The sequence below is a fragment of the Trypanosoma melophagium genome (genome assembly GCF_022059095.1).
Source record: "Trypanosoma melophagium isolate St. Kilda chromosome Unknown ctg35segment0, whole genome shotgun sequence".
In the NCBI taxonomy this organism is placed as follows: Eukaryota; Euglenozoa; class Kinetoplastea; order Trypanosomatida; family Trypanosomatidae; genus Trypanosoma; species Trypanosoma melophagium.
In genome coordinates, this window is record NW_027125172.1 from 91939 (window position 1) to 105960 (window position 14022).

At 41.9% G+C, this 14022-nt stretch overlaps 8 protein-coding genes across 8 annotated transcripts; all 8 read left to right on the plus strand.

The window, feature by feature from the left end:
* Positions 1-286: 286 nt before the first annotated feature.
* Positions 287-826, plus strand: LSM04_007340 (SKP1 component; the record flags this gene model as incomplete). The annotated part of the gene is made up of 1 exon (XM_067338613.1): positions 287-826. One exon carries the CDS (start codon positions 287-289, stop codon positions 824-826), a length of 540 nt encoding a protein of 179 aa, XP_067188749.1.
* Positions 827-1166: 340 nt separating this feature from the next.
* LSM04_003558 (uncharacterized protein) lies at positions 1167-2825 on the plus strand (the record flags this gene model as incomplete). Its single annotated transcript, XM_067338614.1, has 1 exon — positions 1167-2825. One exon carries the CDS (start codon positions 1167-1169, stop codon positions 2823-2825), a length of 1659 nt encoding a protein of 552 aa, XP_067188661.1.
* Positions 2826-3708: 883 nt separating this feature from the next.
* Positions 3709-4596, plus strand: LSM04_006511 (uncharacterized protein; the record flags this gene model as incomplete). Its single annotated transcript, XM_067338615.1, has 1 exon — positions 3709-4596. The coding sequence occupies one exon, from the start codon at positions 3709-3711 to the stop codon at positions 4594-4596; it is 888 nt and encodes a 295-aa protein (XP_067188727.1).
* Positions 4597-5131: 535 nt separating this feature from the next.
* LSM04_006881 (uncharacterized protein) lies at positions 5132-5599 on the plus strand (the record flags this gene model as incomplete). The annotated part of the gene is made up of 1 exon (XM_067338616.1): positions 5132-5599. One exon carries the CDS (start codon positions 5132-5134, stop codon positions 5597-5599), a length of 468 nt encoding a protein of 155 aa, XP_067188736.1.
* Positions 5600-6724: 1125 nt separating this feature from the next.
* On the plus strand, positions 6725-7183 carry LSM04_006920 (uncharacterized protein; the record flags this gene model as incomplete). The annotated part of the gene is made up of 1 exon (XM_067338617.1): positions 6725-7183. One exon carries the CDS (start codon positions 6725-6727, stop codon positions 7181-7183), a length of 459 nt encoding a protein of 152 aa, XP_067188737.1.
* Positions 7184-7924: 741 nt separating this feature from the next.
* Positions 7925-8593, plus strand: LSM04_001549 (SUN domain-containing protein 1; the record flags this gene model as incomplete). Its single annotated transcript, XM_067338618.1, has 1 exon — positions 7925-8593. One exon carries the CDS (start codon positions 7925-7927, stop codon positions 8591-8593), a length of 669 nt encoding a protein of 222 aa, XP_067188630.1.
* Positions 8594-9365: 772 nt separating this feature from the next.
* On the plus strand, positions 9366-10208 carry LSM04_002515 (uncharacterized protein; the record flags this gene model as incomplete). The annotated part of the gene is made up of 1 exon (XM_067338619.1): positions 9366-10208. One exon carries the CDS (start codon positions 9366-9368, stop codon positions 10206-10208), a length of 843 nt encoding a protein of 280 aa, XP_067188644.1.
* A 2107-nt stretch (positions 10209-12315) lies between these two features.
* Positions 12316-13395, plus strand: LSM04_005876 (uncharacterized protein; the record flags this gene model as incomplete). The annotated part of the gene is made up of 1 exon (XM_067338620.1): positions 12316-13395. One exon carries the CDS (start codon positions 12316-12318, stop codon positions 13393-13395), a length of 1080 nt encoding a protein of 359 aa, XP_067188712.1.
* Between the last annotated feature and the right edge of the window lie 627 nt (positions 13396-14022).

A 14022-nucleotide genomic window follows, 5' to 3' on the forward strand; every position in this document is an offset into this window, starting at 1 on the left:
TACCCTATTTCGTTATTTATATTGCACGTTATGAAGTTCGGTTTTTTTTTTTTTCCTTCTCCACTCTGTGATTTCTATAAGTTTTTTTTCTTTATTCTTTCTTTATTCTTCTTTGCTCTCTTTCTTTTCTTTTTCCTTTCAATGTTTTTAATGTGCTCCTCGATTCTATGTTCCCATTAGATCCGGTGTGACTTTACACACATAGCACCGACAATATATATATATATATATATATATATATAAAGTATTGGGAGGATTTAAAAAAAAGGACGATTGTTACAATCAAATGTCTGCTTGTGACGTCACTCTTAATTCGGTCGATGGTGTTGCTGTTACTTTGCCTGCTGCCATTGCGTGGAAAGACATTGGTTTACTGGAGAGTCTCGCAGAACTCGATGAAGGCAATCAAGCAGAAATGCCTCTCATCAATTTAGATTTCCCAGCAGCTGTGGTAAAAGGTATTGCGACGTACCTGCTGCATACCGACCGAAGAAGCGAAGAAATACCAAAGCCGCTTACTGTCCCATTGCAGAGCTGTGTTAAGAATTGGGAAATGGAATTTGTTAAGGAGATGGAACGTTCTGGTTGTATGATGTCACTTCTTGAATGCTCTTGTTATCTCCGTGTTCATGCTTTGCAGAGTCTTCTTTCCGCCTATGTAGCGCAACGCATTCGGGAAGTTGCGATGGCCGCACCTTCGATCATGGAAGGGGCAGAAGATGTACGGCGACTCCTTCATATTGAGAATGAATGGACACAGGAGGAAATGGTACATCTTGAGAGGGAAATGCGGTATGCAAAGGAAATTGACCCTAATGTGTACTAACCAATTGGTAAAACAAGCAAAAACCAAAGAAAAAGATAATAGAGGAGGGCCACAAATGCGATTCCTCTTGACTAGTCCATTCTATTGACGTTATTCTCACTATGTTATCCATTCACTATAACATATATATATATATATATATATATATTAGCGAAAGTAATACATAGTATCATCTGCTTTTATTTTTATCTATCCATTTACAATCCGTACACTTTGTGCTTGTGTGTGTGTGTGTTTTTATCTTGCATTTATGTTAGTGTGTTTTATTCTATTTTTCTCCACCTTCTATTATTACTTCCTTCTTCTTATTTCCTTAATTATGTACAGATAATTAAAGCAAATGACGACACAAAAAGTATCTGGTACACCTTCAACTAATATATACCGTGAGGTATTATTCGCTGGATTCCCCTCACAGGGACAACAGGGGTTTACTTCGGCGTTTGTCCGCGGCTTCTTTTCTCATTACGGCGCTGTGCAGAACTTTATATTTGACGCTGAACGGGGAATTGGAAGTGTAACGTTTGCAACAGGCGATATTGCGGTGAATTGTTATCTTGCCGTGCATCTCTCACTTTTGCCATCCCCCGATAACGCCCACAATAACAATGATAATGATAAGAATAATAATGATGATAATGATGTATATCTGCTTTACTTGGAATTTGCACAAAGTTGTCCTTTTGTGAATCCTAAACTACTCGTATCGGGAGATATGAGTCGGTATCATCTTCGTTACTATAAACAAAAGATAACTAAACGCATTCACTCTTCTTTAGAGAAAACCCGTACGAATGGGGAGGCCCTAACAGCAGTAGTAGCCTCACACATCGTTGTGTTATGGCGAGACCCGGATGAAACAGATGAAATAACAACAACAATAACAGAGAAACGGCAACTTGTACGTGATGGACCAAACTTCCCAGTTGTCGGAGAAGATATACCAAAAGTTCTCACAGAAGCACTGTGGATCGCACTTAAACCTAATGGAGACTCCATTGCTGGCGGCGATGTCGTAACCGTGTTAGATCTGTGGTGGGAGTTTTATCAAAGGTATGTGTTGCACAAGACAGAACCAGAAGCCAGTAGAATTAAAGATCCATATTATAAATACGCCCAAAAGGCAACTGTCGCACAGGAAATATATAGAGTACTAAAAATAAGTAAAAGAAAGGCCTCCGGGGATGAGGAATACGCCACGGCGGTGATTCATCGTCTCATGCGTGATGATGTCTATCATAGTGTATGTGGGTACTTGTGTTTTAAGTTTCGGTTTCACAATGATCCAATTTGGGCAAGTCTTCTGCGTGATATAACTTCTGGTACAGAGGCGGCAAAGGCATTTCATGCGGCTAACGAGAAAAACAGTCGTATTCTTAATAGACATAATAATAATAATAATAATGAGGATGATGCGGAAACTGATAAGGATGAAGCAGAGATGGCGCTATTAAAAATGCCTATTCTTACTGCAGCCACTAATGTGATGGAAAATGTCCGTTTTCTTCGTGCAGTGCGGCATGGGGCAAGGGTGGATAATACAGAGAGCGATGCTAACGCAGAAAGATTAGATAACTATACAACTAGCAGCCCCACTCGCCTGGATGAGGAAAGCTTTTACATGGAAGTACTTCATACGATTGATGGATTTGCCCCACACGGTGATGCGGCGGGGCTAATGTCGATATGCGAATCCCCGCAAATATTTCGTGATACGCCTGGACATATTGGTTGGTGTGAAGTACACAAGAAATCCGATACTTCTGTGTGGTGGGTGCGTTGTCAGGCTATTGCTGTTGCATTAATAATACTCGCACTCGTAGCGTGGGGGATGAGTGCACTGGCAAGTTGGTTGGGACTCGTTAATAGCATGGATAACCATAATAATATTTATAATAATATTCATAGAGGAAGTGGGTACAGACAAGGGAGACAGAATTATGATAACCTCCCAGCAGATGTGAAGAGGAAAGTTAATATACAATTTGCACGTTTGTGAAAGGGGCGATTAAGGGGGAAATGAAAGAGTTATGAGGATAAATTATCGCAAATAGATCTGCGAAACATTTGCATTGTATATGCATTTGCTTTGCTTGATTAGCTGATTCTTCTTTCGTTTTTTTTTTGTTTATTTGTTTTTGTTTTTTGGTTTACTAAAATGGATTTGGAATCTTTGTATTGCGGGGTTATTTTATTGCTTTTATTTTTCTCTTTCTTTCCTTTACTTTCTTCAAACTCTTAATTCGTCAATAAGGCAATAGTACTGATGTTGTTTTTGTTAATGATGGTGATAACTGCGGACTGTACTGTGTAGAGACACCAGTTGTTTCATTGGATGAAAGTTCTGCAGTGGTTGAACTGCCATTCTCTATTCTTGCACGTGTGCTAACAATATTCATTCGGATCCTATTATTATTACTACTACAGCTAGAATGTATAGTGCAAGGGCAGGCGATGCCGCGTGTTAACAACTCGACATTTATGACTAAACCGCAAGAATACGTGAGAGTTACGCTTTGAAAATGACATTCATTCGTTCCCAGTACCCAAGGATAACTTTGTAGAGTGTGGTAATGCGATGTTGCTAGTCTAATTACTCTCACTCAGTTGTGCCGCAGGATTAATTCACGGGATGAAGGATTAAGAGATGAAGGGACCATTTCAAATGATTACAAAAGGTTTACTTGGCTGAGTTATTATTATTATTATTATTATTATTATTATTATTATTCCCTTTTCCACACACACACACACTCTCTCTCTCTCTCTCTCTCTCTTTTTATTGTGTGTTTCCTCTTAGCAGCAACAAAGAATAGAAGGGGGAAAGGAAACTGGAGTCTATTCTGCAGTAGTGCACACATCTCTCATTCTATTTTTTGGCAATGCCCCCACTAAACAGTCGGGCCACGCGAGAACTCGTAAAACGGCGCCGCACTATTCCCGGTCCCCGTTCACTCCATCGCGGTATTCACTTTCACGAAAACGAGGCTTTTGTTTCAACGTACAAACAACGTAAAGGTGTAAAGCGCAATGATCACCGTGATCTCCTCGTACATCATCAGAAAATTAACGAGGAGCTGCAGGACGTGTACGCACGCACGGCGGCCCTTCACGCAGAGAATGCGACGATGGAAGAACGCATTGAGGAATCATGGCGACAGTTTGAACGTATTGGTGGAAAGCGTCCGGCGAATGCCACACCGGCGCTTCTTCAAAACACGAACAATATGAATAGTAATAATAATAATGGGGTTTCACGCACCTATGATCATCTGCGTAACAATCGCACGGGTATTGCCTTTGCTGATCGTCTCTCACACCTCGCGCAGGAAAAGAAGGATCTGCGAGAACGTGCCCAGTGGGAACGTGAAACACGCGGTGAGGCGGTGGATTACGCGAATGGCAGTGCCCTTCACGCGGCGAAAGATAAACGTATTGCCCTCTTCCAACGGCGACAGTTGAAACGTGAACATCTTCTACGACGTATGGGTGATCCCACACCACTAAAGCAGTCGGGTCGCTATGATATTCACAGTGGTACACTAAAGGTGTTTAATAAGACGATACGTAAAGTGCAGCGGGAGGTGCGGCATGATGAACGGACGCGGGAGGTGAAAGAGCGAAAACGTGGGGCTGCTAGTAGCATGTGGACACCGCGAGGAGGTGAGGAAAATCCTAATCGACCAACACAGGATATTGTGCGTTATACGAGGGAGTTTGATCTGGGTCCGAGGCGCACTGCCGCAAAGAAAGGAAAAAGAAGGAGGTGATGTTGAGGGAAAGGGAGTAAAAATAAGGGAGTTGATATAGAGAGAGAGCAAGTGTCTGTGTGTGTGTGTGTGTGTGCTTCTGTAAATATATCTATATTGTTTCAACGGAATTCGTAGACGAGTAAAGAAATAAGAAAAAAAGGTCACATGTCTTCCTTGCTCTTATTATTATTATTATTATTATTATTATTATTATTATTATTATTATTATTATTATTATTATTTCCTCTTTTGTTGTTTTTTAGTTGGGTTTTCTGACTATTATCCCATTTTCTTGAAGTGGACACATGGTGTAAAGCGTGATTTCCTTTTTCTTCTTTCTCTCCTGTTTTTCCTTATAACCGCTTGCGGTAAGCAAACTCGCTAACAAGAGCAAAAACACTACCGACAAAAAAAAACAGGAAAAATACAGTAATAACTATCGACATCTTCGTAGGAGAAACAGTGCTCGGTAGATAGATAGATAGAAGACGTAATCAAGGATAAACACATTACACACACATATACATATATATATATATACATCATTACGGCGATGCCTTCTGTGCGTTTGGAGCCTCTTTACGTCTCCTTCCACAATGAAGATCCCTGCATGACACCGGCATCTCTCGTTGATGGCCGTCCCGACACATTTATCCTCACAACCGGTGGATTCCCGCAGGACATTATTCTCACTGTTGGCACCACCGCCGCAGCGAATCTCACAACTCTCCGCCTGACACTTCACGAGGCCCGCGAAATTGACGTTGGCCGATGCACCACGGCTCTTCCCACCGCCTTTGAGTCTGTCGGCCGCCGCACACTTCGCCGCAGTGCAGACGGGCGGCAGGTGGAACAAATTGATTTGGACCCAAATGGTGCGGGGAAGGGTGTGCGATATATACGTCTGCGTCTCTTGTCGGGATACAGTCAATTTGTCGCCTTGTGGGGAGTGGAGGCGGAGGGAGAGGAATCACAGCAGCGAATTGCCGTGTTGGAGTCACGGCCGGAGGTGGTTATGTGAATGAGATATTGGGAGAGGTGGGGAGGAAGGTTGAATAACAACAAAAAGAGAAATTACAAAAAAAAGCAAGGATTTGAAGAGCGTTGCTGTGTCCAATTGTGTATTTGCCTCTGTGTACGTTTGTGTGGGGTGTGAAAGAGAGTGAGTGGGAGCCGATACTCCCTATCAATCTATCTATATATCTATCTCTCTGTATATCTGTATCTCTCTCTCTCGTGAATGAATGTAAAGAACTCGCTGCTCATGATGGCGCAGAAATACTTGGTAGAGGAGGTGTACGTACATGGCACCTGGTTTTTCTCACTGCAGACAGCAAAGCGTGCTGCGGTGCAAGCAGAAGCATAAACACAAGCAAGAGAAATGAAAAGATAAGATGAAAGGAAGGGGATACAGTGAATCTCTTTCCTTTGTCTAACATGTATGTGTGCATTGTTGTTGTGTTTGTGTGGAGGGATGGAGAGTGAGAGAGGGAGGGAGATGAAGAGATGATAGTAGTAGTGGCACCTCGTGTAGATCAAAGAAAGAAAACAAAGCAAAACCTAATAATGAATCATTCATGTTTGAGGAATGGTTTTGATTTATTTCTACATAATATTCATCTTATGTTATTTTTTTTTTATCTTCATCATCTCTTTTCTAATTTTTCTCTCTTTTTCGTACTTTTTAAACCCTCTGTTACTCTTCTATTTAATAGTCAAAGTAAACAGGCATACATTAATACCATCAACATTGTAGAGCTCAATTGCGGAATTTCCTCTTCCGTGTGCCTGTGACTTTACTCACGAAAAAAAGTAAAAATACATATATATAGCATCGGTAATAAGAAAGAAAACTGAAAAGTGGCGTGGAAGACACTGTACCGGAAAAAAAAAGAAGATCATTTAAACGAATAAGCAAAAAAAGAAAAAGAGGGTAAAAAATCGGTAGAGCAGTCCATTCACAAACAAACCTGCAGATACTACTACAGGGCTAAAAGTGAGGGAAGTGCTTAACGTAAAAGTAAATAAATAAATAAACGAGAAGAAAAAAAATCAACAAGAAAACGGGATTCTGTGAGAATAGCAAAAGGAACGTACATCAAGAGAAATAAAAAAAAAAAAGAAAAACAAATCATATACCTTTAAAATGTCCACTATTCTCGAGCAGCAGCCCCCAATGGACCCGGCCCAGAAGGTGATGATGTTGGCAAAAGACAGTACTCTTGCCACCGCCTGTATGAATGTGGTGGGTGGTTATGTGATGGGATTCGGTTTTTCCCTCTTTGGTGCGATGATCTCCGCCGAGACGGCCACCCAACGCATGGGCACCGCAGACTTCTTCCGCCACAGTATCCGCGGGGCGGGCAAACTCGGCTGCAGCTTTGCGTACTTTGGCTTTCTCTTTGGCGGTATTGAAGTGGCGTTGGAGAAGCGGCGGGGGCGAAAAGATATGTGGAATCCAACCGCCTCCGGTGCATTGCTGGGCGGGGCGTATGGCTGGCGGTATTATAAAGCCCCTGGACTTGTGGGCGGGGCGGCCGGTGGTGCGGTCTTCTCACTGCTACTGGAGCGTATGATCGATGCACTCGGCTTTGCACAACATTAAATATATATATATATATATACGGTTAGTGTGTGAGAGAGAAAGCGAAAAGGAAGGGTTTAGTGGGGATGAGGTCAGGATAGTCACACAGATATCATTTATGGTGCACAATCCCAAGTAAACAAAACTCTACCTCCCCCAGTCAAAGGTGGTGGTTACTCAAGGTGTTATTTATTTTCATTTCCCCTTTTTCCTTTGCACCATAATCACACAAACAAACAAACAAAGATCCGTTTGCAGATATAGGCAATATTTGCAACTCTGTTCTATCATACGATTGCTAGGCTGCTGTAATGTAAAATTTAGCACATTTCTTTTTTTTTATTCTGCATTCCTTCGCAGTTATATGTTTTTTTTTTCTTGTGTGTTGCATTTTGCTTCTGTTTTTGTGATGGACGTTTGTTGCTGTTGTTTGCTTGTCTTTTTCTCTACTTTTCTTATATTGTGCCGCTTATCGACAGCACCCGTACACATACACAGCGACTGATAAAAAGAAGAAAAGAAAAAGAGAAGCAAAGTAAGCAAAAAAAAAGAGGAAAATAAAAAAAACAGAAAAACGAACAACAAAACGTCAGGATAAAACAAATTAACGCAATTTAGGTAAACCAAGACATCTACACAAAACAAAGAGAACAAAAAAAAAAACAGAAAAAATAGGAAGGACGATAACTAAAGATACATACCGACATACATTTACATATTTATATACAAAAAGAACAACAAAGACACAACAAGAGAATAATTATGTTTCGTCGTCTTGCCGCTAGTCCATTACTCTCCCATTGTGCCTTGGCTGTTGGCTACTTCACCGTCTCTCCCGTCCACTGCCAGGCCGCCGCCTCCAGCGGGAGTGAGTTCCACAGTGAAGCCACCGGCTCTGATAGCAACAGCGGCCAGGCGGCAAAGTGGCGTCGTCCCTCGCTCGCCCAACAACGTGCCCGCCGTGCGCATCTCCCGCCCGCCTTTGATGTCGTGCACTGGAACGATGAGGACATGAGCCGCGGGCATCTCCTGCGTGTTTTGCACCGCGACAGTTTTGTCGTCCTCGACTACCACCGACAGGTGAAGAAGACCGGAGAGGAGGGAAATAAAGCGGAGCGGGTCGTCTCTGTGATGCTCCCAGCCGTTTACACCGCCCGATTCCTCAGTGTTCTTGAAGGGCGATCAGATAAGGTGGAGGTGCACTCACGCTTTACAAATGCCGTCTTTGCACCAAAACCCGAGGCACAACATGTGTTTACGCTTAACTGTACATCCACAAAGCCGCCACAGCAGCAACAACAGCAGGGTTCAGATAATGAGGAGAAGTTTGAGTGGTCTGTCGAGTTTGACCCGGCAGAGTCCCTTATGCTTCACCGCTTCCTCTCGCAGGCTCTGCACTATAACACTGGCTTTGCTCGTACAAGCATATAGAAAGACAGAGAGAGAAAGTATGTCTCTCTCTCTCTCTCTCTCCCTCTGTGTGTGTAGATAAGTGATAGTATCTAAGAGAAAAAGAAAACGAAGAAAAATCGATGTTATTGCCTTATAGTACAAGATTAACAGAAGAAGAGAAAAAAGAATTGATGGGTAAAGGGTGTTATAAACATTTGCGTTTATATGTGTGTCTCTTTCTTTCTATGATATTTTTTCTTTAGTTAGTACACAATAAGAGGAAGAGATGGAAAAGAAGCCAAAACACACCTAATATATTTACGCAAAAAAAAGGATAGAGTGACTCGAGGTGAAACGAGCAAAAAAAAAGCACAAACATATCTTAGTTTCTGTCTTTTTTTCCTTACTATTGTCACTTCACAGAATCACTCCATTATTTTCTTGTATTCTTTTTTTTTCACTTCTATTTTATCTTTTTCTTCGTCTTTTTTTGTCTTTTTTGCGATTCACTACAAACATTCTCTGTTCTCTTTACAATGAGTATGAGTGTATATCCATTTATGTATTTAATTAAAATATTTCTCTGTTTTTTTTTTTTTTTTTTTTGGGGGGGGGGGGTATGGATGTAAATGTGCCTGTACGTTTCTCCTTCTCCCCAAAAACTCTCTCTCTCTATTGTGGTATCAAATAGTAGTATTGCAACAGATTCACTCAGTCTGTTTCTACTATCAAAACGAGAATAGAAATAATACAGAAAACGCAAATTAAAAATAAAAAAGAGACGTCTTACAAAAACAACTCTACTATCATCATGTCCAGTGAACGCGAAGACTACCTTGTGGACGATAGGAACGGTAGTTCCCATCACGAACAAGAGAACCACCATGAACCTGAAGCACGCCATGAAAACCATAATGGTAAGCATGCACATCACGAAGACAATGAGGATTCTGAAGCACAGCATGGAAAGTCGTGCACCCACAGTGGTAGATGCGAGGCGGATACGGAGAATGAACGTATGTTTGAATTTCACCAGAAACGATTACAGGAACACAGTGATCTCCCACCACATCCCCCACACGTCCAACGTGCAAGCCGCTCCACAAGTTTTCTCGGTCGTGGAAACGACACCGCCCGCCACTCAAGTCTTGCCCCAACCGACATCACCTCTAATCTCCGCTTCCGCGGCATTATCTCCTCTGCCCGCTACTCCGCGATGCGTCGCAGCATTGGTGGGGCATCGTTGAACTACGATAATGTGAGTACTGGACTCACGGAGGGCGAACGTATTGCGATGGAGCAAATGGCCGAACGTGAAGAGCGGCGGCAGTCGGCCCTGCACCGTGCGGCTGAAGAGGGAGAGCGGCGGGAGCGGATGTTGTTGCAGGCGGAACTGCAGAAGGAGGCCGCCTCTCTCAATCGCCTGGTGGAGTTGGAGGAGAAGAAACAGAAGGAGAAGAAGGACCGCCAGGAGCGGAACCTCTCACGCATGGAACAGGCAAAACAACGGCGAATGGCGTTGGAGAGGGAACGACAGGCAAAATTGGAGGAAATACGACGAAGACGCGAGGAACGCTTAGTGCATCGCGACCCCTATGCCGCGTTTATCGCGAAGGAGAAGTACAGGGGACCAAGCACCCTCACCAGTGATTAGGCTTCCAAGAGCAGGATAAAGCGGAAAAAAGAGAAAAGGGGAAAAAGAGAAACAAAAAAAAAATAAAAAAGAGCAGCGGTAGCAGTTAACGGTAAGAGCGTGTTAACTCTATGTTAATCCGTCATTTTCTCTTTACATATTGTATATATACTGTTATTATTATTATTATTATTATTATTATTATTATTATTATTATTATTATTATTGTTTTACTGTTCCTCCACGTTTTTCTTCAAGGCCCCTTGACCTTTTTTTTTGCTTTCTTTCCCTCTCAATCTAGAGCTCAGTCTCTCCTCTTCACTCATTTTTCCACTTTCTTCTTATACTCATGTGAAGGGAGGGAAAAATGAGTGAAGAGAAGAGTGAGGCGGGGCTCATAGTTCAGGACTTTTGTTTGTTTCCTGGCTAAACTTTTCTCCTTTATTGTATGTTCATGCACCGCAACACACACATAGGAATGTATATATATCTGCGTATACGTATTTTTTGTGTCTGCGTCTCTCTCCATCTCTTTTTTTTTCCTTTCTCCGTGTGCGTCTTTTTTTTTTCCTTTGTGGTAAACGACCCCTGGACCAGATATACGCATTCCAAAACATGACAGAAAGAGCAGTAAAGAAAATAATAAGAAAGAGAAGAAAAAAAGGGGGTTAAAAGGAAAAGAGCGAGAAATTACTGAGAGACTTTTGTATGTCATTATATCCCTTAAATAAGAGGAAAGTGCACCGACAGAAAATCTGCTCTCAGAAAACGTATGTGAACCAAACAAACGAATGCGCTTTTCCGTGTAAGGGTGTGGAAAAAGAAAAAAGCAAAATAGTAAAAACCAGAAGAAGAAGGGAAGAAGAAAAAAGAAAAATTATGACTGAAAGAGGAGATAAACGAGGGCAGTTCAGCAGAAAGAAAATAAAAAAAGGAAAGACGGGAGAAATGAGAGAAACGATTCATGAAAAAGAAAGAATGTTCAAACAAAAGGCAGTAAATGGAGACTATTTAAATTCATGTGTATTGTGTATTTCTCTTAATGTGCTACAGGAGACAACAGTAGAAAGGGACAAAAAAAGTCTCCTAATGTTAGGAAATGCATGATTACACAGTACTTCATTGTTTTTTTTTTCCTTTCCTGTTTGTATCTCTGCATTTAATCTCCCTTTATGGGCCAATTATGGTTCATGTTATCTATTTATTTGTTTTTTGCTGCTTTCGATTCATAGTTTTAAGAGGGTATGGAGGGATATGCCTACTACCACTGAGATACTTTTGCCATTACTGATATGGTAATGTTCAAGGTGTTAAGTGCGCTGTATTGCTCCCATCTCTAGGAGGAATTTTTTAAAAAATGTATATTGGAGATTAACACGAACAGCGGTAAAGAAAAGTAGAAACAATAAGAAAAATAAGGAAATGAGGTAAATTGGTAACTAGAAAAAATTTATTGGAGCGGGCTTTATTACGACCAAGTCCTAATTCTTTTTCATATTTGTATCTATCCACAAGTGAAAATAATTACAAGGGGAGTTGGGACTTTCTATTGAATTACCTTTTATTTCCTTCTTATTGACACCCGGTCGCCTCTAGCGGAGGCAGCATCAAGTCCATTACGTGCTTTCTCTTTTTCGGTTTTCATGTGTGTTTTGGGTCTAGCTCTTTCAATATCTCTTTAAGTCCGTCTCTGTATTTGTGTGTCTGTGTGTTTTTTTCCTTGTATGTTTTCTGCTTCATCGCTAAGATCCAGACAATGCAGCACATTAGCAGTAGTTGCTTTGTCCCAGATGTCGTTTTTTTTTTTTTTTGTGTGTTGTTCTGCATTTGTTTCGTTATTGTTTGGATCTTTCTTACCTATATATACTTGTATGTCTCCTTTTTTTTTGTTTTGTTTCTTTGTTTTCGTTCAGAAAGAGAAGGCACTAGAAAGTACTTTGCATCCACGTCCACAATAAAGAGAAACGTATTATTATTATTAAAGGCAAGAAACAAAAACGAACGGCAAGTACTACGAAAACAAAAACAACAACCAAAAACACTTTAGAACAAACACACACAGTATATTTATTTATATATAGAAAAAGAGAGTGAGGAAAAGAGAGGCCGTTCAAGGTACGTGAGGGGAATGAGTGAACAACAGGGACGTGGGAAATCTCCCATTGTGGAGCGTCCGGCGAATTTGTCGGATGTTGCTCGTGTGAAGGCGACACGAAGTGCGAGTGGGAGTGTTCTCCCGGCTGTTGATCTTGACCCTGCCACACAGCAACTATTGGAGGAGAATGAGAGTATGTTGTATGAAATCAATCGACTGCAGCGGGAACTAAAGATGTCGCAGGCGGAGGTGTCCAAGTTAAACACAACGATTACCGCCCAGCAGGCGGAAGTGACGGCGATGCGGGATAAATTAAATGACGCCAACTCACATGCCCGGGATGCGTCGGGGCGTATTATTAACTACAAGGTGGAGTGCGAACGTTTAACGGGAGAGAATGCGCGGCTGGCGCGGGAGTATGCGGAGGTGTGTGCGGAACTGGAACAACACACAGAGAAGATACGACACGATACAACAGGCATGCGGTCGGACACCGCGCGTGGATTGGCGGCGGCTCAAGTCCAGCAATTTCACCGGGAAATGATTGGATTATTTCCATCTGTGCAGCATGTGGTGCACTCCCTGCGTCGATCTATTCCTGCTGGTAATGTCGATCGTGAAAGAGTGCTGGAAAGTGTGCGGAAGGAACGGCATGAACTGCAGCGTCTCGCCGATACCGTGCGGCGCATGGGTGGTGGATGGGAAAGAAGTAACACCAGCACCAACAGCAATAACAATAACAGCAGTGATGAGAATGGTGGAATGGGTGAGAAGACAGCAGAAAGAGAAAGGGAACGGGAAGTCCTGGCAAGGGTGCAGAAGGGTGAAAAGCTGGAAGCACCAGGGGATCTCGCAGTTTTGATTCGATGGATGGTTGTTGAATCCCTCGATGCCGGCATCACCGCAACGAAAGGGAATTTAAATCTCTTTGAGAATGCCATCAGCACAGAGTCATCAGGTAACTCACTGAACAGCAGTAAGAAGAGTCAAAATAATAATGGAGCTGGCAGCAGTAATAACAATAATAACCCAGCGCCAAGTGAGGAGAGAGTGGGAGTGAGTCGTTGGGCAAAGGGAGCAGCGCGTCGTATTATGGGGGATCCCAAAAAGTAGAGATTTTACCAGTTAAATTGAGAAAAAAAGAAATATTAAAAATGAAAAAAAAAACGGAAAGAAGAACAAAACAGTCATTCTTCACTATTCTCTGTCCTTTCCTTTTATTTATTTCTCTTTTTTTTTCCCCTCCCTCCTTCTCCCTCTCTATTTGTATTGGTATTTGTATGTGCGTATGAGAGAGAGCGTGTGTATGAGACTCTTGCTTGTGTGACGAGGTTATCCTATTCTGCAAAAACAGAGAAAAAAAATCAAAAGTAAGAAGGAATAGAATTACATGCCACTTATACACACGCACACACTTATACGTACACAATCAGAATTTTTGGTTTATTTTCGGTAGATTGAATACTCGGGTGCCCTATCATTTCCACAATAACGCAAGAGAGGAGAGGTCTCCTGGTTGGAGGGTTTCCTCTTCCTCGCTTTGTTCAGCAATAGAGCGGGAGTATACAATAGTGGTAGAGTTCGTTTTTCTTTTTTCTTATTTGCGGCGTCAGAAATCGTGGTGGGAAAAAAATATAATTCCTCTTGAATCTCTGTTTATTTGATCATCGTTCACTCTTTGTATACCTCTCTTTGTGTGTGTGTGTCTTGGTATGGAGAGAGCCCTCTAACACAATTTAG